The 24,853-nt window shown below is 42.4% G+C and overlaps 1 protein-coding gene across 6 annotated transcripts; it reads right to left on the bottom strand.

The window, feature by feature from the left end:
* Nucleotides 1-1,500: 1,500 nt before the first annotated feature.
* ZNF410 (zinc finger protein 410) lies at nucleotides 1,501-24,720 on the bottom strand. Of its 6 annotated transcripts, none has more exons than XM_052782687.1 (11): nucleotides 24,320-24,720; nucleotides 23,829-23,965; nucleotides 20,021-20,220; nucleotides 10,077-10,212; nucleotides 9,550-9,783; nucleotides 9,064-9,255; nucleotides 7,801-7,984; nucleotides 6,799-6,980; nucleotides 3,957-4,046; nucleotides 2,690-2,815; nucleotides 1,501-2,135 (listed from the first exon to the last, which is right to left on the bottom strand). In XM_052782687.1, exons 3-11 carry the CDS (start codon nucleotides 20,051-20,053, stop codon nucleotides 1,951-1,953), a joined length of 1,362 nt encoding a protein of 453 aa, XP_052638647.1. In that variant the 5' UTR covers nucleotides 20,054-20,220; nucleotides 23,829-23,965; nucleotides 24,320-24,720; the 3' UTR covers nucleotides 1,501-1,950. The 6 variants fall into 6 exon arrangements, with proteins under 6 accessions (XP_052638647.1, XP_052638650.1, XP_052638652.1 ...); XM_052782690.1 differs by having other exon boundaries at nucleotides 23,829-23,967; nucleotides 24,324-24,720; XM_052782692.1 differs by having other exon boundaries at nucleotides 7,801-7,960; nucleotides 24,320-24,699.
* Nucleotides 24,721-24,853: the final 133 nt, after the last annotated feature.

The following is a 24,853-nucleotide window of genomic DNA, read 5'->3' as shown; positions in this document are numbered from 1 at the left end:
TCATGTTTCTGCATCGTCCAATTTCTTTATCAATCATCTTTTCCTCACTTTTTAAATAGCAGCTGTGTCTCTTTTCACCTGTGTCACCTCAATCCATTTCTCCTTACACTGTAACAACAAAACCTCATAATCAAATCAGAAATACAGTACCTGTTAAGAGCTACCACATTAGATAAAGATATAAAACTGAGATAATGACATTTTTAATCATAAGTACCAGATCCAGGAATTTATGGCCGCGTGGTTTTAGGCTGCTCTGTTACACTTCCACAGAGATCAATACATAGCTGAATGCATTGGGCTGCAGCAGTCCTCCTTACCGACTCAATCTCCACACTGAGAAAAGGCTTAAGCACATGGGAGTGTTCAAGGAAGGCTGTTATCAGTGTGCCAGTTTCTACGTAAGTTTAATTGTGCAGGACACACAAAGGCTGTTCTTTCTCCTGTATCCCCTGGAGAAGAGCAGTGATGTAATCATATTGTCACCATGCCTTGTCACATTGAAAGAAGAAGGAAAGAAGATTTCTTCCATGCCCCAGGTCTGTGGTCTAAAGCCCATTGGGCTTGTATGGATATATCTGGAGCACTGGGAGTGAAATTTTAAAACATACATTTTAAGGGGTATTTACTAAAATTGGTTGCTAATTTCCATAGTAATACTTGATGATGCTAGAAAAAAAAAAATTCCAAGTATGTGAAGTGTAAAGGAAAACCTTAAGAAAGGAGGAACAAAGGCTTGACTTTAAATGAATATAGGATATTATGCCATATTCCTTTAACAAATACTAAGGTAACATGCATGAATACAGTAACAGATAAATCAAAGTCTTAATATTGGTCCCTAAACAGAAATTGCTGAAATGGTGATGAAAGTAAAAGCATCAGACTAAGTAACTGAAACTCACTAGCACCTTTCTTGCCAAACAAAGTGTTTTTCTGAAAGTAGGATTACACTTCTGTAATCCTAAAAGAGATTTGTAATCTCTTAACGTATCCCAAAAGTGGTATGGAAATAAAGAATTTCAACTTTTGTTCTGGATTTTTGCATTTTATGAAAAAATTTTGTTATTTTTAGTTAAAAGAATTACAGCCTGTTCAGCTAACCTATAAAAATACTGTAGTAAAGAAGACATCTCACTGGAGCATCTCCCATCAGCTGATGAGATGGTAGCCAAACCACATCAGATCCTGATTCACAGGTACCTGGTGGAGCTCCTGCAAGAACCTCCAAATTACAGTACCTTTACCGACAGCAGCACTACCTTTACATTCAGCTAGGGAGCAATATAAACTCAAAGCATTCTCTTCACATAGGAGCTATTACAGACACGTAGTATCTTAGCAAAACTCTGCATTCTTAACAATGCCAATTCTGAAGAAAGTCTTTAACAAAAATTCAAAACATCTACATGGTAGACTCATTTAAAGGGCTTGATATACCAAACAAATTTTGGAGGAAAAAGTGACTGGGGAAAGCAGAAAAGAACACAGCAAATGTAATTAAATGATATCAAGTAGTACATTTATTTCAGATAGTAAGTCAGCTTCTGACAGTGAGATGTATTAGAATATAGTCTCTGAAGGTAAAGGATGGAAGGAAGGCCTGTTGCTCAAGATACCGAATGTTTGTACAGTGCCTAGCACAATGAGGTCCGGGTCCTTAACTGGGGCTCCTAGGTGCTCCAGCAAAACAAACACTTTAGGTTTTAGGAGAATGGACTGCATGAACAGTTTTGAAATGGCGTTTCACGACATGGGCTAAATGACACCTAAGCAGCAGACTTCACCTTTTAAGCTCTGCAAGAGAGAAACTTGGTCCAGTAGGTCTTCTCCAACTCCAGTTTTATGATTCATTCTCCATCTACCCACCCGCTCTGTGCACAGTTAAAGCAACGTTCACTCATCCCACTGCAATATGGTGAGCCTCTAGGAGGAATGATCGATCCCACTTCAGTCACCACATATAAGAGGGCGGAAAAAAGAGCAGCTGGTCTCACCCTCCTCTACTCCAATAATAGACTCAGTGTCTGGCAGGTGCAGAGACTCGACGCCAAGGCTGGGCTGAGAGTTCATGGAGATGAGATTCTTACTATGCACTGTAGATTCTTCCAGCAAACTGCTGCCCATCAGTGACTCTATTGTGAAAAAAGGGGTAAAATAAAATTCTCATGATGTAATGATACTGCAATATAAGATACAATCCCTGCCCCCTTCAAGTCACATAGACTTCTTCCCTAGATACCTACTTTATCCATTCCTACTCTCTGGGCATCTTGCGCTCCAATGGATGGTAACTCCTATACTTACTGTTTTGAGCCTTAGTATAGTGGGATCTCACGCTGGCTTGGCCTTCTCTTTAAATAATTCACATTGCATAAAAACCCAGGCTGCTTACAACAAGAATACATAACGAAGGGCACAGATTTCATGTAAAAAAAAAGATACTAGATTCACATTAATTTTGAAAACAATAAACCTATCTGCCCCTTGACCACAATACAGAAATACACCTTTGTCTTCTATTCTACAAGAGGAGGGTGAGCAATCCATCCTCGTCTCCAAGAGGAACAGTCTTTTGTTCCTTACTGGCTTGTGGTCTCATATTTTCAGGAAAAACATCTTCCCTTCTCTCTGACCATCCACTAATTCTTTCCTGCACTTCTCTCCCACAGTGCCCTCCCTTCCTTACCTGTCTGTTCTCGCTCTCTGCTGCCAGCTGTTCCAATTCGGGAGTGGTGTTTCCTCATATGCACATTTCTGCTACCACTCTGGGAAAATGTCTTCCCACAAATTTGGCACTGATGGGGCTTCACTCCTTGGAGTTGAAGGGGGAAAAAATATCCCAAGAATTACAAAATTGGGAATAAAGACCTCATCAACCAAGAAGCCAATAATACTGTTTTGAAATGGCTGTTGACAGCACTGGTGCTAATTATCAGTGAAAAAAACAAATGAGAAATACTCCTGCTTCCTGGAGAGCAACAAGCTTCTAGAACAGAAGAGTTTTATATATCAGTATTGCCAGCTGTTGGAAAACTCAAGTCTGAAGAGTAACATAAAGTCTTCAAGTCTGATTTATGAGAGGGAACAAGTTACTTGGAATCTCTTACTCAGTGACATGGAAATGTTTGATGTCCCATGCCTAGAATAAAATAACCAAAAGCAAGGAAGCAGAGGCAAGGAAGCTATCTCCTGCCATCACACAACAAATTGCAGCATCTGGTTTACATTACTGAGCAGAGACCAGATGATGACTTGTCACTGTGAAAGGATTTCCGTTTTACAGAGCAGTTTATCATTTTCACAATGCAAGTATGATGTCCGTACGTGTGAGCTCAACAGCATGGAAGCCAAGGAGACAGGAAAGAAGAAGCATGGAGAACTTGGGTAGCCCCAAAAGTTACTACCCCAATAAAATCTCCCCTTCCCCAGACATGCCATATTCATCATATGCTGATGATATTTAGGATAGATTAGTCAGAACAGAAGGCAGAAGCTTTGAATCACTTGTGAAATACATTTCCATCTAATGCTTTGTCCAATTACAAGTAAGTAGTATTAAAAAATAAAGGAAAACCCTACCTATGGCAGAAACCCACTCATGAGAGATTTCAGATTTGAATGGCTTTGATTAATACATAGAGGTGCTAGATTCTCTCTTTTAAATAAGAAAATGGTAGCTATGAAACAGATATCCAACTTCATGACATTTTAGAAACAATTTAAAAACTAAATTTAAAAAATGTAAGTTGAATTTAGAAACATAAAATTTAGAAACAGAAACAACAGAAAAGATTAAAGTGTACAGGCTACAGGCACCACAAAGGAAGTTGTGAAACATTATGACCAGAAGTCCTGTAGAAACTAGGGGATTTTTCTTAAGGAAATCAAATCAAAGTCCTACAACAAAGACGTTTTCTCAGATAGGTCACAGAATGTCAGATGAAGACTCTTACCTGAGTGGACAACCAAATGTTTCCGAAGGCTGGAGTATTCGGCAAAGGAGCGACCACATCCCTGTGCCTCACACAGAAAGGGTTTTTCCCCTACAAGGGAAAAGTAAGTTTTTAGATTTTGGGATCACAACTTGATCTGATTGTCCAAGTCCGTGAGAACAGCCTGGAGATCTCTACCCCATTCTCCCTTTTGGCCTTACACGCAACAAAGTTCAATAGAAATTACACATATGCTTTCTAAGGCTTTTAAAGCATTATCTTCATCAGCTTTCAAGAGGAAACACTGGCATTCTTTCTGAAATATTCTTAGATCATCATTCACTGAAAGCAAAGCAAGGGTCCACTGTTCCTAAATAGATCTTCCAAGTATATAAATACCAGAAGAGTAATATAAAAGTACCTGGACTATGATCTATCTTCTATATGCAGTTCTTAACCAGCTCGCTGCTTCACACACTCCCAGGATCCTGTTCCCTTTCTGCCTCTCAGTGCCAAAAATCCCTCCATATCAGATTCTATACTTTATTTCAGATCAGGCTGAACTTGCCAAAATCCCATTAGAGATGTGTCAGTCATTTATATATATGTGTGGAGGAACAGTAATTCAAGGCACAATTTGTTCTCATAAGCTGGAATTTGTTATTTTGATATATCTCCACAGCTATTTTTGTATTTGCCTGAATGATGATAAATTGGGAGGTGACTACACTAATGCAATGCAATATAATTAATCTGTTCTAAACACTCTCTTAAAAAAGCCTTACATAAAACTAGAGGTAACTTTTGCCTGCAACATCCCACTAAAGAACTCCATATACCATGTTTAACACTATGATTTCAAGTCTTTAACTAGACTACTGTATCAGAGTAACAGCAAGTCCACAGGAGATTAAGCAAGCTATTTTAGCTATTTTATTGTCTAACATAGACGTAGTTCTTTCACAGTAAACTTGTTTTTAAAGTTGTTTCTACTGTGATTTTGCCTTTAGAAATCCTCTCTCTACAGTTTGTTTCTCAGCTTCTTATCTACTATAGCATTCAACAGATCTGAGCAAAAAGGATCAACACAGCATGTTCTGATTAGTGTTACTAAGCTGAAACACGTAGCAGATTCTCAAACACTGATTGTACCTTCTGGCTTGTTATAAATTTTAAAACTTTGAAAGAAGGAAGAAAAACTACCATTGACAAAAATAACAGCACGCAGTTCCATCTATGAGAAACCTTAGATCTATTTACACCTGCAGTTTTGTAACACCTTTCATCTGGTCAAACTCTTAATTGCACATTATCAATTTGCAGTTAAGAAAATTATTATTTACTCCTCCAGAAGCTACTACTCTGTTGGTTGCAGTACACTCACTCTATCATGGAGGATTGTGCATGTGTCAACTGGGCCTATTAACTTTATCTGTACCTTGGCTGGGAGCTTTACGTGCAAAAGAAAACTGAAAAAACTATGGCTGCTGTTACTACACATACGAAATTTTATTATCGGTATATATAATTTTTAACTACATCCCAACATCTGCCCCCAAACCGTGTGTTCTAGCTAGACTGCAAATTCTTTAAAATAGCAACCTTTCTCCATGTGTATCTACAAACTACATACCATACGGTAATGTTTAAGCAAGGCAGAAGGCATAAACAGCTGCTGGTGGCCCACATAATCTGCGATTTCATTTTACTAGAGAGGCCTTGTGCTCTCACAGTTGTCACGGTTATTTTGAAATATTAACCAACTGTAATGCAATGCTACCTTCCTAGGCCATCAGGCAATCTCTAACAATATTCTGAGAGGCTTGAACTGGGCCATTTGTTTAAGTGGTGTGATAACCCTGAGGCTTAAAAAAACAACCAAACAAAGCCACTGGCATATTCACTATGAACTCTGCTAACTATTAAATTGCTGATCATTTCAGCAGTAACTTGTGTGCCTCTTTCAAACAACTTTCTAGGATAAAAACACCTAAAGCACTTTATGCAGTTGTCAAGACTTCGGCTGGTACACCAACTTCTAAAAATATTGACAAGGCAGGATCAATTCTCCAGAGGAGACAGCATAAACAAACCATGTATAAAATACAGCAATATGAAATAAAGGTTCTTGTTTTATTTAATATAAAAAGCTGAGCATGAGTTAAGAGTACATAGGCTCCAGCATATGGTAACATCCCGAATTAGCATTAGCACAGACAGAGCAGTTTGTATGCCAAAATGCTGTCTTCTAATTATTGCCTTTTTCTACTAGACTTTGCTACTATATTTTTGCTACTCATTCCACTGTATTCCTCATTTTGCTAAATTTCCCAAATGTAGTCATTCTACAAGCAGCATAGGTAACATAAACTAGTCAGATTCAGCCAGATGTTAGTACAGGTACGACTGTGTCCACCAGGACTCCACATTGGAGAAATATCTAAGCTATTGTGCCTTTCAGGAGTTTAAAATAGCTTCTTTATAAAAAACAATTACAGCAGTCATGTTCGCTAACTATTTCCTTGGGAACAGTCTAGTCTCTCCCCAAAACAGCATACACTCCATCAAACAACTTGAGGGGTGAAGGGAATCTTCAGAGCACAGGTCTGAGCAGAGTACAGCATCATCACATAATATTTAAAGGGTGAAACCCCTGTGAAATTATACAGGATAGTAAAGGGGGTAAGCAGTTGATTAATTTGACCTATAGATCAATGTGAATTGACAGAAAAGGGACATTAATGAAGGGCAGAGAAAAACAACATAATATTCTCAAAAGTTTGAGGACGGAGGAGGAAGTGGTTTATTCCTCAGTAAAGACCCCACCTCTGCACACCACAAATAGGTGAGGTCTAAAACACACCAGTGTGAATTCGTAGGTGGTTCTTCAGATTTCCAGCTGTCGTGAACTGTTTCCCACAGCCCAGCTCTGTGCACACAAAGGGTTTTTCACCATTGTGAGTTCTCATGTGCACCTTCAGCCTCTGCAAGACGTAGAAACTTTTTCCACAGCCTTCTGCTGGGCAGGTGAAGGAGCGGTCGTTCCTGGAAAGCAACAAAATAGCTGCTTCATTACCAGCTACTGCAATGTATTTTTCAGGAACACTTGACTTCTTTTTTTAATTAAATAAAAAGCAGAAACATTTAAACCAAAATTAATTATATCAGAAAACAGAGAGACTCAACCAAAGTGAGTGACCTAAATTAGTCCTAAGGAAGTAGAGTCTGGGTGGTCCACTGGAAGAATTTGTTCAGGTAATATCTTTTCATCATATTACCTTGCCTATTCTCTACCCAGAATGATTTAGTAAAGCGGTGCAACAGATTATATAGGAACATTGTGGAATTTCAGTCCCTGGAGGATAAAAAATGACTGTATGTGTACATATAACATATGCAATTACTGCTAGCCCTGTCTCAGGGCAAGATGATGGGCTCGTGTATTGGAGTCCTTCCCAGTTTTTAAGCTTCTCATCTAAAATTTACCTTAGAGACTGCCAATTTCTTAGCTAAATAAGAATACAGTCATTTGTTAGAGCAAGCAACTTTGTTCAAGGGCATGTAAAAATATGATAGCATCCTAAAAGTTCTAATGTTCACTATACCACAGAAATGATGGTGATGCTCTTTATTGAGCACCTCTTAAAATACAAATATTCTAAACCAAACACTAACAAGGACCTGCAAAAACAATTTAAATCTGGTCAAAGTGTTTCAACATAAATGACCTAAAGCAAGCGACAGGCCTAGTATTTCAAAGAGTAATACCAGGTTTTCACAGCTTGTCAATGTCAAAAACTAACACTATCACAAATAGAGAGCAGTTTTTCAAAGTCATGACAACATATAGCTTTATTCTGCTCACCGGTGTGTTTTCAGGTGATACTTGAAGTGAGCTGGCCACACAAATGTCCGATCACAGCCCTCAACTGTGCACTTCAGCTTCCTTTCCACACGAGATAAATGAGGAATGGGGCTAGAGTCTTTCGGCTGCCCATCTCCTGAGCAAAGATGAACATTTTCACCTGGAAGAAAAAGTCCACCAAGATCTAAAAAAAGATACAGATTACTATAATGTGTCAAATTTAATAGATAAAAACAGCATCATATATGATACAGGACTGTAAAGCCGGTATGTGCCTGGCTACTAATTGTTTACCATGCCTTACATGCTGCTGCCTAGCCCATAACAGGCATCAGACACCTATTTGCAAACCTTACCAGGCCCATAAACTATTCCCAACAAGCTATCTGTATCCGATCAGCTGCTACCAGATGAGGCTTATCACAAGAAAGGACAAGAGGAAATGGCCTCAAGTTGCGGCAAGGGAGATTTAGGTTAGATATTAGGAAAAATTTCTTTACTGAGAGGGTTGTCAGACATTGGAATAGGCTGCCCAGGAAAGTGGTTGAGTCACCATCCCTGGAGGTATTCAAAAAGCGAGTAGACGGGGTACTCCAGAACATGGTTTAGTGGGCATGGAGGATGGTTGGACTCAATGATCTTGAAGGTCTTTTCCAACCTAAGTGATTCTATGATTCTAAGAAGAATAGAAAGCCAATGCATCAAAAATTGTAAAAATGGTCTCTATATCAGTATCAACCAACCAATTTTAAGTATTAGGTAGGATAACTTTTTAAAAACACCTTAGCGAAAAAAAAGAGACATTGCATTTGTTTGCAACTATTTATTAAAATAATTAAGTCACAAAGCATGTGACTAAATCCAATTATGTACTCTCCAGAAAGCTCATCTCCAAACCCAGTGGAGCTAAGGAGAAAGTATGAATTACAGTATGCATTAAAAATAGACACTTGAAAGTGAAAATGAAGCTGAAATACAAGCAGCTGCAGTCAGAAAGAAGACACTCTTTAAATGTACCAGAGAACAGGCAGACTACAATGGAACTGCTGGCTCCACTAAAGTTCATTCCCTGAGAAAAACTGAGGACCTATTTATACCGCAGAAAAAATACATGGTGGTTCCGTATAATTCTGTCACGGATGATTTGAAGATGTCAGAACAGATTAAAAGCAAGAGAGAATGAAATAGAGGAAGAAACAAGCTGGAACTAGGAGCCTTATATGGAACATTCAACTTTTGAGACAGAATCAGGGGATTTCCTACCATTATTGCTTGCTTTGGCATTCTTAGCGAGCTGTGCCCGAGTGGCAGCAATCAAACTGTCATGGGCCAATTCTTGCACTCGTAGGAACCATGGGGTACTGCTGTCTGTGCTATCATGAGAGAGAAAGTCATTCCCAGAATCTTCTGCTTCATCTTGAACAAACACCAAGTGCTCTGCTGGAGACCCCAGTCCTAGAAAAGAAGACAACTTCATGAAACAGAAGGATAATGTAACAGAGGCAAATTTCTTTTGTTTCCCAGAGGCTAGTGTTGATGGCATAGATGCAATAGCTGCACTGAAAAAGTCTTCACTGACCTCTACATTGTAGAAAGCTGCTGATAATTAAATGCTCCTGAAATATCCAATAATGCCGAGCAAATTTCATGATCTTTCCCCTCATAAGCAGCAGGGACAGAGTTGTACTTGCATCTCCTGCATTCTGCTGTCTGAGACATATCCAGTCAGACAAACAGAAGGAGAATTACCTGCTCGTGTTAGGTTGAGAAGAATAAATGAAGTGCTGTCACTGGGCTGGAGGTCTTGCAATAAACTGGAAGTCTCTGGAGTTGACAGAAGGTCAGATGGTTTCTGTACATTCTGTGCCCTTGTTTCCTCTCCATCAGGGCCCACATTTACCTGGAGACTTCTCAAGACAGCAGATGAAGAAACATCTTTGGAAGAATTAGTGTGACTTGGCGGAGTGAGATCTCTTTCATCATCTAGTGAAGAAAGGGAAACCAGAGTAAATGAAAGTATAAATACACTATGACTAAAAGATACCTATGAAGTTATTTTTTTAGGAAAAAACTAGAACTTGAGAGAGATTGGAGGAGGAAGGAATTCTCTAGCTAGTCAGTCTGCACTGTTAAATGGGAAAATTTCAGTCACCCTTCTGAACTTTCTCCTCCACCCCCTGGAATGCCTTATCAGCAAGAGGCAGTGGGCCACCGTGGCGCAGTAAAGACCGCTGTATTAAGGGCATGCTCGCAAAGATCTGCTGCATAGATTTTACCTGGCAACATGAGTCTGTTGCATTCTGAGGTCTCAGCAACAGGAAGGAGAGAAAGACAGGTGATGTCTTTTGGTTCTGATTCCACCAGCCCTTGCCCCAGTGGAATAGAAGTATTCTGAACAAACTGAACCAGCAGCTGAAAAAAGATACTGAAGATTAGGTCAAGGGCAGCACAAACTATTTAAAAAGGTACTAAACCCAGTCCATTACCCACTACTGTCTTGTAGGAGACACTGAATATAATCCCATGAATACACATCAAAGTAAATGGAAGCTTTTCAATTTACATTAATGACAAAGAAGGATTTGTTTGTATTTGTCATCTCTGAAGTACCTATAAAATTCTCATTTCTTTAACATACAATAAACAGCTCTGAATCGTTGCAGACCACTCTGAAGGCTACTTAGGCTATATTCCTTTTTAATTATCTTTTACCAAGATAAATTTTACCAATATATGCTGTGTTTTAAGGCATATATTCCTTTTTAACTTATCTTTTACCACTTGATACTTTACTATGCTCTAATGGTACAGATATTTTTCTAAACCATTGTCTTTAAATACTTCACTGAAAGTTGGCCTTTTTAAAATAAAAAAGCAAGCAAAAGACTAGTTGCAAAGATGTCTAGCTAATGGCTATTCAAAATAGGCAGATAATGATCAGAGGAATAAGGCTGGGATGACAAGGGGGAGAACACAGGCAGCCTTATCCATCCAAATCAGCTACTCCTAAAACCATCGAAGATGGACAATTAAAGCCATTGTCCTTAGTGTGAAACCCACCCACTAAGGGGATTCAACAGAAGTCTTCTCCAGAATACTATGCAAAATAAGGGGGACTATTGCATAAAGAGGTATGGGATTTATACTGGGATCCATTCTCTGCGGAGGACTTTGGGACTGAACAAGAGATTGGGGGGATTGTACAGGACTAATTATGCGTGTTCCAAAGGCAGGAAAAGGAAGGGATCAAGGTGGAACAGGGTAGAACAAACACAGGAAAATGAAGAGGGGAGCATAAAAGAGGATCATTACATATAAGCAGGAAGTTAGTCGATTCAGTTGTCTGGCACAGCCTAACCATCGCAGTCCGTCCTGTCTTCTTATTAAACTCCATTCCTAACTATTTCCTGTGTGATCCCGCTCTCTAGAGTGTGTTTGTGTCATATGCTAGTGAACACCAAGCCAGACTAGTTGGCAAGCAGAATGAGAAGTGTAGGGACATGTCCTGGAGAAACCCATGAAGATTTTCTCTAGGCAGCAACCCCTGGAAACAGAATCAGGCACTTTGCGCTGCCTGTGTTTATGTGGGCAAAGCTACAAGCATTCTATCTGCTTTAATCTGTTTGGCGTCAGTCACATCTGCACAGTGTGTGTGTGTGCACCTATTTGAAAATTGTACTAAACCTCACTATTGGCTGGACCTAAGATCAGAAATAGGGAGCAGCCCTCGTCTTAATGGGCCTAGGAGGTGAGAGATGCCCAGGTCATTCAGTCCAGCAGATTTAGCTATCCTTAACATCAGTCAGCTCCAGCAATGCAAAAATTACTTCTGGCTAACTCCTAAAAATCTTGAGTTATAAAAAAGGAACTTGACATTTGAAAAGGAACTGGAAGTCAGATAAATGCCTTTCCTCATCCCTGAAAGTCTTCCCATACTTAACCAAGTTCAGGGTAGCAAAGCATGTGCCTTGTTTACTCATTCTGTTCCCCTGACAACATCCCAAGCTTTTGTCAGACTACTGGGTAAAATACTGGACTCCTGTTTACCTCCAAGACACAGACACAGAAATGAGACTCTCTTTTTTCCATTACCAGTGCCACAGCAGTCTATACTAAAATATTCTGATTTAACAAAGGAAGCACTGCTGGGAGTTAGGAGATAACACAGCCCAGCTTTTGCAATGGACTGAACTAATTCTTCTGTGAACTCCACAAGTTTTTTTAACAAACACAGTTTCAAATCCCTCCCCTGTATGGAATTAAACTTCTGGAGACCAGAAAGACTGAAAGGGGTCAGTTGTAAGAGACCTAGACACATACTCCATATTTCAGAGAAAATGCCCCTCAAAAACCGAATACAGGATCTATTTATTTGGCTATAAGTTCTGTCAAACAGACTTACTCTGATACTCACATTCTCAAAATATTTTGAAAAACACAGATGAAAGAAATATGGAAAATAACAATACACCAAAAACTCAAGTCACTATTCCTTATCTCTAGGAAACTCCTTGACATAAAGATCCTGCATTCTGCTGCTGTCTAGCAAACAACTATATGCAACAGACTTCCTTTATCTTTAGCATTTAGAAGGAAACTGTACAAGACAGTTATTAAAAAGCTACTACCCTCATTGTGACATATTTTAGCATGCATTCACGCAGAGCCCAGGCGAAGTTGTCTGTGCAGTGAGATGGTTCATCAGTGTCAAAAGAAACAGAGTAAAAAAGCATGATATGCCCATGGTATATTTGTGATTAAAAGCCAACAGTCACTAATAATTTGATTCTTATTTTGTATGTTGTGATTGTCTTAGTATTTAATTTTCAGAACTACTGGCACCCAATTCCAAATTATTTCTATAGCAGATACCAGCCTTCTGAGCCTCTCCTACATCAGGACGAAGTTCATTAAATCAAAGAAACTGCAAAGAAAACTTAATAGTTTGGGCTCCGATTTCTCTATGCTTATTGCCTCTCATGAAAACACTGGAAATACTGATGCTTCCTCAAACAGTTTTACCTCAAAGAGTTACTGCTGTCAGAGCCCTGAAGCCTTAATTACCCTGAGTGGTCTCTCCTGGGGCCCCCACCCACACCCTCTGCCCAGGGGCTTCATTTAACACCAGAGACTCCATTTAAGTTCAATCTGTGCTCTCTAGTCCTTTCCTGAGCTGTCTTTCTTGTAGGTTTACCTGTCTCAAGCCCTGTCTCCTGGATGGACCACAGAATTTTACTGCATCAGTGTCTCCAGCCCCATCTCCTGCTACTCCTGACTGGACTCTGGATAGACCACGGACCTGGTTCATCACTTTGCCTTGTCCAGGGCTGTGGATGGACCCTGTTTCCAGCACCCATCTCTGCCTGCCATGCTCAGGTGCTGCAGTATTGTGCCCTGGTCAGTGAGGACACTGCCTGGGCTGGGATCACCCTTAGCTTCCAGCTCACCCTCAGGAGCAGCCTGTCATCACTGACAATTATGAAGGTAAAAATTAAGTCTTGAAGTCATTCGGATGGCAACATGCCACTTGAACTAGGCCACAAGCCAGACTGCAGTTTGAAAGGTTAGCACTTTTTCATCTTAGGTATAAGATTATCCAAAGGCCCCAGTCAGAAGAGGGAACTATTTTTATGTTGTCAAAAAAATACATAGCCAGTAAGAGACAGTCCTTCCCCCAAGGCCATGCATTCTAATTTAAGATTAAAAAAAGAAAAGGAGAAAGAGAGGTGAAGAGAGTTAGGAATAACAGAGCAAGGCAACCAGAAGAAAGAAGTTGGGACTAAAAAAATGTGAACAGCAAGATGGTTCTAAATTACTGGATTGTCTTTCATTTAAAAGCTGTTCATATCCCTACTGCTGCCTACTCCACCATGAAACACGTTTTTTATGGACTCTTCTATTTTTATACAGAAAGCCTTAGATAAAACTTTCCTCCTACAATAGGAAAGCTTTGCTTGAAACCTTCCACTTCCACACAGCAACATTAAGCCACTAGGGAAAAGTAAAATGCAGCAGCCACAAACAGATGCTCAGTAGAAAAAAGATCCTTTTAATTTTCTTTGTAAAGTAATAACAAGCTAGTACAGAGAATTAAAAAGGGGCAAAAAAAGCAGAAGTAAACAAAAGGACGCGAATCATGCTTGTTATTAAAATTTGGAATAAAAAACCCCAACCCTTCCCATAAACTAAAGCAAACCAATCACCAACTCTACATCAAATAATTAAGAGAAAATAAAAATCTTCATGTCACATATGTATCTTGACAGCTAAGTACCTTCATGAATCTTTCCTCCTGTTCAAAATCATTTAATACCTTTGTGACAACTACAGCAACTGGAATATGGGTGGAAACTCGCTACAAACACTGTGCCATGCTTTCTTAAGTTTCTTTTAATTTGGTTTTGCAGCTGAAAGCAAATAGGAAATTGTAAGGGTATCTGGTAATTAGCTGTTCAGCATAAAAGACAGACTAGGAACAGGAGAGGTGATAAATTAAATGTGCAGATACATAAACTCCAACAAACCGCAGATAAGAGGGAGTAACAAAGACCAGAACTCCTGGGACACTGATGGATGGGCTGTTACAGGAGTGACTGAGCGTGACCTTGAAGAAATTCAACCAGAAACTTTGTAAGAAATAGGAACAATATTATCATGGATTACCAGAATGTTATCAATTAATATGTATAATATGACTGAAATAACCAGAGAGCTGCTAAAGTCCTGTGTACAGTGCCCCCCCATCAGTTAATATTTAAAATAGGGAAACAATAACTAGACATAATCTAGGGTTTAGGAATAAACTATTAGACAATGGGGCTTTGTAGATAGGTAGAATGCTTATGTCAGAAAAGATAATGGATTGCGGTCTGCTCAACAAACCTTGAAGAACTGCTTGGAACTGCCAAGACAGAGTAAGTAGGTAAAAGGTAATTCCTACAGGGGGAGATCGTGACCACTGACTCATTGACCACCTACTCAAAAGAAGACAATGAAAGAAGAAGACAGAGTCTGCGCCCTAGTTTACAGGAGAGGCAAAGAAGAAAGAACCAATCATTAAGGAAAATAATAATGAATATATTACTTAAGTATATAAATGTGGGAATTTTTAAGACTAAGGTGTGCTGTCTTGAGACAGGCAACCATTCATGTGCATCAATGAAATTAATTTGAAAATACCTTGACTCTGTGTGTTATTGGCTTGCACACTGGGTAAACAAATCTGCTTTTAGGACAATGAGAACACATCTTGTAGGCAAAAGCAAACTTCTTAAGGGATATGGGGGGAATTCTGGGACCACGTAAAACTTATTATTAAGATGTATTAAGAGGAGGCTGTGGGAATGTGAAAAATTTATGGATGTTTAGGGGAAGGATCAAAGGTGGGGAAAGGGAGGTATCAAGGTGAGTAGGAGAGGAACAACTATGGGGAACAGGAAGGGGGTGGGGGTAATATGGACCACATTAGCAGGCTGCAGGTCAGTATGCTGCTCTGCCTCATCACTGTATCCCATCATCTTCTCAAATGCTGTTTGCTCCTAAATAGTTCCCGAGTACATTCATCTCGTTAACTTCATGTTGGACTAGCCTGTCAACAGGAGGAAACCACAATCTGGAAACCCAAGATCCTGGCCAGAGGCTGGATTAAAAAGCCCAGGGCCTGGAGATGGATACTGGAAGGACTTGAGGTTTGGCAGAGACTGGACAGATGCATGACTGTGAGTATGCATGTCAGCTAAGTGAGGGAATGTCTGTGATATGCTAGCAAATTTCAAGCCTGGTAACCTGATGATTAGGAACAGGATCAGGCCATTTGTGATCTTCCTGTTTCATGTGAATGCCATTAGTGTTTGTGGGTGCCTGTAAAAGTACTGTCCTGCCATGAGTTAGTGTTTACAGCCACACGTCTGTACTGTCTATGTGTGCATGGGTGCATATTTGCAGTTCGGGCTCAGCCTCACTTCTGCATGTACCTGGGAACAGTCCAGTGGTCTCTTGTCTGAAGGACCAGGAGGGGAGGAATCTCCTGGACTCTACAGTTCATCAGATCTCATAACCACATAATATCTGGCACCGCAAACAGGATCCAGATGGGCTGTAAGTATTCCTGAGATGGTGACTATAGAATCCCTATGTAAAGAGGGGACCAATCCTTCTGCAAATATGGCCAAAGTGCTAGAATTTGCAACCAAGCAGACAGAACATCTTGGGACAGCTGAATAGGAATAGTTAGAGAAACTGAATGTACAGAATATTAAGAGAACACAAAAGGAATGATAAGAGGTGTGCGGTGGCTTTACTCTATAGCCAAGATATCCATTGGAATTTGGAATAAATGTTGATATTGATTAATTGCAAAAGGACATCCTCGACTTAAGAGATTCAAACTTTATGGGCTAGATGTGAGTCATACAGAGAGAATCTATAAACCTTGGAGGGACAAAATGGGCAAAGTTCAGCTGCATCTTGCTATGAAGACTTTTTTTTTTGCTCTGTCATACCACCTTCTTGAACATACCCTCCTCTTACTCCTTCTGACGAAACACCACATAACTCTGAAAATCCTCTAAGTATTGTAGACAGTGTATGTATTAAAATGTAAAATATTTCTTGCCTCTTCTCACTAAACAAGTAATTGTCATCCCTGCTAGTCAACAAGAGATGGTTGGACAGGATGATCCCAGGGTCTATCACCACAAGCAGTGCAGAATGCTTGTGTTACCCAGGAGCTCGGATAATGTCCCTGACCTGAGGGGCGGGGAACAAACAAGGAAAATTCTGTTTAAAGAACTGGGAACCCCTCCTAGAGTTCCTTTCAAAGAAAAAAAAAGCACTACAGAAACAAATGAAAATACGGCCATCTGGTATGGATCGAGTTGAAGTTTGTGTCCCATTAACATACCCCCTTCATCAGATGATTCAAAAGCCAAGTGTCAGGCAGTTGCTTTGTTTGAGGTGGGGGTGGCTGGGAGGGACAGGGGAGGAAGGTTCTCCAGTATTAACATTCAGATCTATCCTCCCACTGGACAGCTGGAGAGCTAGATTATACTCACAGATCAGCAGGGACCATGTTTTTAATCGATACGGTTTCTGGTTTCTGTTCTATATTTAACCAGTGAACCACTACAAAATAAAGACGTCAAAAGAACATTTAGCAGAGGGGGAGGGGTGGAGGAGAAAGGAGGGGTCAGAGCTGAAGGGTGTGGAGGGCAGAAGGCTCTTAGCTAGAAAGTGGGATACCTCCTCCCATACAACCTCTGGGGAATTAATTCATTCACAACAGTCTCTCCTTGTGAGGCGCTGATGAGGACAGAAAAGAGAGGCTAAAATACCACCCCTCCACCCCCTTTTCAATAGCCAATTCAATTTGTAGACCGGAGCTGTAGTTCACTTGGTTGTGCTAGAGCAAGCCCTGACAGCAGAAAGCACCCTGCAATGGACCAGTGTGGTGGAGGTGGCTGGAAATATTTGCAGCTGTAACAAATCACCCTGAAGGCTTAAAGCATGCAAAATGCAGATCTTATCAGTTCCCTGAGGAATGCAGGTAATACAGCTTTGGGGGCAGGGAGTCCAGAAGAAAAAGCAGATCCAACTGCCCCTACAAACCCTCTCAAAGCAACTTTGTAACTTCCTATAAAAGGATTCACCTCTACTCAAGTATTAAACTTTTATTTGCACGTTAGTGTCTTTAGGGATAAAACCAGTAGCAAAGAAGCTTATACAATCCATCCACAGTGCTTTGATTAATATTATCTAGATGTTACACAAACACAGTTAGCTCCTAATTAATACCTTTCTCACATGGTAGGCATGAAAGAACATCTGTGGCTCTAAGAATTACGGTGCGTGGCTCACCAGGGGATATAAAATGATGACTGACTTTCAGAGATACTTGAACTGCTATTTGGGAAAGGTGTAAAAAGGGTATCTACCAGTTTCACATCAAAGAAGTAGAAAATAGCACTAACTTAACACTCAGCTTTCGCAATCAAAACCAGAAACAGGGTGTGTATAGATTTGGTAATCCACAATGCAAATGAATCCCAATGTGTAGTATACAATAGCCTTGATCAAGATTGAGGAAAATGGTTTAGAAGACAGTATCTATGGAAAGGATGCCCTCTGCAACCACTGTAGCTTTCATGCATGAGGCCTGTTCCTACTGTAGCATGGACTACTCTGTTCTGGGCTTACTGGGAAGAAAATGCAACTCTGCTATGGGGAAATAGGACTACTATGTAAACATGCCTAATTAACAAATATCTTACTCAAGTCCAGAAAAGACAAGGCCCACTTACAGCTCCTATTTGAGGAACAAAGGAACAAGCATTCCAACTATCCTGGTCCTTGGCTGTCAGAAATCATCTATGGGAATCCACCCACTCACAGACTGAAGTAACAAAGTCCTCCGTATTATCATTCAGAACTGGGAGAAAAATCAGTAGAAGTTATGAGATATCAACCACAAGGCAAGAGAAAGGAATTCCTTGCAGCCCATGCTGACTACAGGGTTACTACAAATTTGCAGCTACTTTTCCTGAATAGTGTGATTGGAAGGGCTTTGGCTGCTCTGCTAAGAAACAAATACCTTACCACTTCAACTGGGCTGAGACGAGTTACCACCATTCTCTTTAAAGTACCAGTTTAAGATACCTGCTGTATTGCATATGGACTGAAAAGGGATAGAAACAGAAGACTCAATAAAAACAATTCAATTTAAACTTGCAAACTTCCCCAAAAGCTACTTCATAGCAGTACTAAGTTCTCTGCTCTAGCACCTTAGCCTTCTGATGAGGTAAAGCTGAGAACCAGAAAAGCAAGGACACAAAGTGATACAGTCCTCTGCACTTTTAAGTGGGGGAATGTACAGATAGCTGGCTAATGGCTATTCAGCCTAAAAGACAAAGGCAAGAAACAGGAAAGGTAATAAATTGAACCCACTGGTACAATTGTGTTGAATATAACAAACTGCAGACTGTTGTATCTAGCAAATTACGGGTAAGAGTAACAAAGACCAGGACTCCTCAGACACTGATCAGTGGGCCACTGCTGAAGTAAAACCTTGAAGAGGCTCAACCAGAACTTTTGTAACCAATAAGAAAGCAAAATTGTCTTGGGTTATCTGAATAGGTCTCATAGGAAAGACCAAACTTATTATCCAATGTAACAGGGACTGCAGGATCTGTAAAACTTATGCAATGTTTAGGAGGAGGATCAAAGAAGGAATCGAGGTGAGTAAGTGGAGAAAAGAGCCACGGCAGGAGGGAGAGAAGAGACTCTAATCATATGTTTGCTGGCTGCTGTCAGTACACTGCTGTGTGATCACTGCAGTCCCTTCTATCTACTCACTGAACATATTCTTAAACATTCTACCCACAAGCGAGTACACTGCTAGTGAACTTCTGGTTGACTAACGTGTAAGGATTAGGCAACCATAGTCTGGAAAAACACAAGATTCCAGCCAAAAACTGGCTAAAAAGCCCTGGGTCTGGGCACAGATACCAGAAAGGCTTTAGGCCTGCCAGAACCATCTGTAAATGTGAGTATGCATGAGAGTTGAGTGACGAGGGCATAGATATAGTCCACTAACAAACTTTAGTGTCGTTCATGCTGTTTGTGCTTACCTCTTAACAGTACTTTACCTGTGTATGTGTTAATCTGTTTGTGGCCAGCTGTGTGTGCACTGTGTGCCCACACATACATCACTGCAATTCATGCTCAGCTGTGCTACCAGCTGAACCTGGGAACAGTCCAGCAGCCTCACACCGAGCAACCAGGATCCCGAGTGCTGCTGCCTACCACTTCTGCCAACTGCTTAATGGAAACACGAGTAGTTTAAAAAACAGAACTGGCTCATGCTAATAGAATAATCCAGACTCCCCAAAACTGAGTAAAGTCAATTTGGTTTGAGGGAAAGAAGTAGTCAATACAGTAATTTATTTTATTCTTGTAACAGAAAGAACATTATAATAGTGAAAAAAAAAAAAATAACCTGAGAACAGGCAAGAGTATTGGCTGACACTTGAAAGGAGGGGAAAAAACCCTGCAATATTCTTTAATCTTTTACCATTCAAATCAAAACATGGAAGCATTAGAAGTTGCCACCGAAAACACTTTGAGAATTAATATGTAAGCAGCAAACTGATTAAACTCATTTAACTTTTTCTAAGTGTTGCCCATAAACGTTCCTGGGAACCAAACCCAGTTCATAATTGCTCACCTCAGGTTTGGATTCTAACTCATCCGATAACATTGATTCAAGTGTCCGATTCCTGCAGCTGTCCTCAGCAAGGCACAGATATTTTTTTTTTTTAGTTCAGAGAGAACAACGCTCCCTGCTTATTCTCATATTTTCCTAAGTGTAAAACAGTGTGGTGGTCCTTCTGCAAGAAGCTGTGTTGCGCAAATATTCAATTTAACCTAAAACAACAAAAAAGGAAATATAAAGAGATAGGAAGGAAAAAACGAGAGCAAAGCAAAAAGAAGCAAGCAGATGTTGCATAACTGTAAAATACACTTTGAAGTACTGGGAAAACTCATTTTCCTGCATTTCTGTTGTCATTGAGTCAGCAAAATAACATCCTAACGCTGTGAAATTAATTTTCAAAGGCTATTTACCACATTTTTTTTGCAATAGCTCATTTTCAATGGAAAATTGAATTGTTTGTCCTGGAAACTTACAGGATCAACTGAAAATCACATAGAGCCTGCAAGAGACAAGGAGACTGAACTCCCAGCCTGCAAAACACGGGAATTATCCAAATTGTTGATGAAAAGCAACCTCACACAAACAATCTGTCACCAGGAAACCTCTGCTATTCCTGCCTGTTAAGATGTTACATTTCTGATTATGTGAAATATCTTGATGAACACAGGTAGGTTAGAAGTTATTTCACAAATACCCATAGAATGTTTCTTCTTTGGGCTACAAGGGTAAATGAGAACTAGTTTGTATCTATTTTTGCCTACAGGGAAAGCACTCCAGACACTAGCAATGGGAGAAGAAAGTGAACTACGTATAGTTCTTCCCGCCCTTCCATCACAATTACGAATCTACTGAATATATTGAAAAATAATGAGAATACTGGATCGGCTAAAAAGAGAACCTAAAAGCCTTCCTCTAGCACTCCTGACAGCAAGCGGAGCAGCACAAGATCCTCCACACAGGAGCCTCACCTTCTGCCGCGAAGGCACAAGGTAATAAGCACAGTGAAAGCAGAGTAACTCAGACCGACGCACGCAAGCCAGGGCTGCGGAATACTCCCGCTCGTTCGTCCGCTGCCCCCTTTCAGCCCGCACCCGGGAGGGCGGGCCCCGAGCGACCCACGGCGACGGGAGCCGGAGCTGCCAGGCCCGGCTGCCCACGCCTCGGCCGGGAGGGCACGGGGGGCAGCCTGGCGGACACCGGCCCGAGCCCTGGCGGGGGAGGGCAGAGAGGGAGACCCCGGCGCCACGGGGCAGGGCGGAGCGCCTAGGCCCGGCCAGGGCCGCGCCCCTCCCCCACGCGGGGCAGGTGCGCCGCCCCTCCCCCACCGCGGGGGCCGGCCCGTCGCCGTGAGGGGCGGCCGCCGGCGGTGGGGAGGGCCTGGCCGCCCACCCCCGCTCCCCGGCCCGCTTGGCCCCCGTGCCCCGCAGAGGGCGGCGAGTCCTGGAGGAGCGCCCAGGCCCCCGCCTCCCCCCGCCCGCCTTACCGGCATCTCAGCCGCCCGGATGTGACGGAGCGCCCCACCGGAAATGCCAAGGGCTCGGGGAAGGGGGGTGTGGGTGTGCGTCTCCTCCAGCTCTATGGTGAGCGCTGTAAGGAGCGCCGCTTCCGCCCGCCGCCTGGGCGCAGCGGCGGCTGCGCGGGGCGGTCTCCCAGCCCCCCCCAAGCCTTACCGGGCGCCCGCGCCGGGCAGCGCCGCCGCCCTGGGGTCCTCCCACCGTTCCCGCCGTGGCGCTGCCCCGCTCCCCCGGCGGCCCCAGCGGCCTGTCTGGGGCAGCGCCGCTGCCTGCCTGAGGCCGGCCTTCCTCAGGAGCCTCCGCGGGGATGAGCGTAGTCCCGAGCGGGAAGCTCCCGGCTGCCCCGGGAGCGGGTTTCTTGCTATTTCCCTCAGCCCCGAAAGACAGAACAGTAACAGCTTGGTGCTTGGGGTTTCTCCCTGGTTCCATCGGGACCCTTACCAGGGCTGCGGTGTTCAGCTGCAGCCCGATTCCTCTTAAAATAACCTTTTGATACGGAGAGTATTTTACAGGTGGAGATTATGCAGGAAGCTTACAGTCAAGTTCAACGTTTAGCTGCTGAACTCCTCGTCTCTTCAACATAAATCAATGCAGAAGACGTGTTACTTCAGTTTGTTACAGCACATGTGGAAACACTGGTTTCCTACCAGTACTTGGTTTCTGTTTCTGCTTCGCTCTGACTTGGTCTGTCTGTTCTTGCAGTTGGCGATGGAGAGAACTCCCGACTTCACAGCAGCTCACCAATGACACGTACAAAGTAACGCCAGAAACATACATGTCTTAACAACATACCTAAAAACCAAAAAGGGACTGAGCAATTTAGAAAGCTTGTACTTTGGTTTTTGCTCATTAGCCTTATCTTGGTATCTGTAGGTTAGCAGGACAGAGCTCCTGAAGTAGCGGGGTTGGCAACCTCTGGTCTTGACATTGCCTGCAGAACCGGTGACCTTCAGGTCCAGTAAACTTTAACTTGGTTGCAGCTAGTCCCTAACTTTGGAGCCACATGTGATTCCTGACTCCCATGCCAGAACAGCTGCTCGTGGGATGGTCCTGGTGCTGCCAAGCCATAAGAATCCCGGCGATATGGAAGTAACCCAACGGGAGCTGTAGAGGCTGGCAAACCCAGGTTCCCCAGGGGTCCCTGGGCACACAGCTCATTCTGATCCATGGTGGACTGTGCAAGAACCTGTGGTCACTTCCCAGGAAATGGCTGTCGTCATCTGCCTGTGAACTGCTTTGGAATGGCTTCTTCTTTTCAGCCCCTCCACGATGTGCAGTATGGCTCCTCTGCCTTTCAGCCATTTGAAAATTTTGATTTGCAGCCTAAAGATTCATGGTTACCCCCCTTGGCTTTAAATGTTCAGCAAGTGGCTTCATGGAGGGCTATGCACTGGAGTCGTACTGACAGCCTAGTGCTTCAGCAAAGACTGTTGACCAGCCACCTGATGGAGCCACCTAGTAACTCCCCAAAGTCTGCAAGCAAGTTAGATGCACGTCTTTTTCTGAGGTATTATCGCATCAACTTGCAGTCACCACATTAGTACTAACAAGAGCCTGCACCGTGAAATCAACTCTCAGTCAAGCTGAAGTACATTTCTGATGTCCAAGGCAGGGAAAACTGTGATTCAACACCCAGAATCAGCAGCCTCAGGGATTTGGTTGCCTCAGTGCCATACTGGCCACGCAGATGGATTGAATCGGGGAACCTCACAAAGTCTGGCATTTATCATGTCGGATCACTTGGCCACAGTTGTGATGACCTGAAGCTTTAGACAGACCCATTTATTCACTCAAGCCCACAAAACTGAAGGTAATTAATAGCTCCCGAGATTGAGTTTTTTAACATAACCCTGATAAGCTGGAGCTGAGTAAATGACCATGCAATGGTCACAGTAAAAGACCACTTCACTGTGTTTATTATCACAAGCAGGATCCCAGCATGCCACATTTGCTGATCCAATACAATCCAACAAAGGCAACCAGAAATGCAGAACTACTAACTTCATAAACCATTTTTTTCTTGATGCCACTTCGGTAATCCCAGGGCACTGAATCCTAAAGCTTGATTCTGTTACATTAAGATACTTAGTAATCTCAGAAGTCCTTTGACTCATCATCAGCCCAACAATGTGGAATTGTTGAGTAGCTATTAAAATACGGAGACGTGTAGGCGAATTAAGTTCCTTTCATTTGCATCCTTCTAGGCCGGATGAGTTTGGCTGCTTCAGAGCTTGCATCTTGACTGCCTGGGGAATTTTGGTCTAATCTGATAGGGGAATCTGCAGTGGGAATAGCACAGCACTTACCTGAGTTGTTTATGGAGGTCCAAATCATTCGCGCAGGTGTGTGAAGCAACACTGGTCCCTGATGGGAAAAGAATTGTCTGGCTGGGAATTTCCTACAGTCTCACTTTCTCAATAACATCTGCCCCTCTGAGATCCTTCTCTCCAGTCAAGGAGAGATAAAAGACTCGGTCACATTTCCCCCATGACCAGATTAAAGAAAAGGGAAACAATACTGGGTTTTCACCCCTGCTGCGAGACAGAGAAAATGGCTAGTCATGGAGTAAAGGGAGGGTGGTGTTTTGGATTTGGTTCTTGATAAATCTGTTTAGAATGGGACCCTATTCTGAATGCAAAGAAGAGCATAGGCTTTATTTCTTAGCACATCTTTTGTTCTTTCACGTGTATGTTTCTATACACTCAGATATAACATCGTTATATAAACCTATGTGCATTATTTCAAGATACTGGCAGTACTCAATTTTATTGCAAAAAGGTTTTTAAAATTGTAAAACTTACAGGTACAATTGCAATTAACTTCACTTTGATGTTCAGCCTTTGCAGCATCAGTATGCAACAGATTTTTCAATTCTCTCACAAGTCTGTCCGCACAAGCGAAGCTATCTTTCCGCACGTACAGCTGATGTTGGCACAAAGCGGATGAGTTTTAAGAAACTGAGAGAACTAAGATCTGGAGCATTTCCTCACGCATCCCCTCAGGCTGGCATCCCGTTTCGTCGCATGTCGGACTCTCCTTTCCTGCGCAGTCAGCGCGTTTCCCGTAGCGGCAGCTGGAACGCTGCTGAGGTAATTTCGCTGGCGGAAAGGCGTACGTGCTGTCAGGTACGGGCCTCCACGCCGCCGCGACCCGACACCTTTCCGAGTTTTCCTGAACACAAGGTGCCCGGGGCCGGCGGGGCCCTCCCGCGCCTGACCCCCCGGCAGCGCCCAGCGCCCCCAACAGGGACCAGCGGCGGCTCCGCCGGCTGCGGAGCCCGCAGGGAAGCTGGCTCCGGGGCCTCGCCGCGGTCCCGGGCCTCCCGCCGCAC

The sequence above is a fragment of the Harpia harpyja genome, chromosome 3, assembly GCF_026419915.1.
Source record: "Harpia harpyja isolate bHarHar1 chromosome 3, bHarHar1 primary haplotype, whole genome shotgun sequence".
In the NCBI taxonomy this organism is placed as follows: Eukaryota; Metazoa; Chordata; class Aves; order Accipitriformes; family Accipitridae; genus Harpia; species Harpia harpyja.
This window is presented reverse-complemented; position numbering and strand designations above follow the sequence as displayed.

What these genes read in the sequence shown, in the direction of transcription:
- ZNF410 (XM_052782687.1), bottom strand. Translation starts at nt 20,053, where the DNA reads ATGTTATCGGATGAGTTAGAATCCAAACCTGAG. An exon ending in TCTCAACCTAACACGAGCAG is followed by an intron (nt 9,256 to 9,549) that starts GTAATTCTCCTT and finishes CTTCTTTTCTAG; the next exon opens with GACTGGGGTCTCCAGCAGAG. An exon ending in TATCACCTGAAAACACACCG is followed by an intron (nt 6,981 to 7,800) that starts GTGAGCAGAATA and finishes GTTGCTTTCCAG; the next exon opens with GAACGACCGCTCCTTCACCT.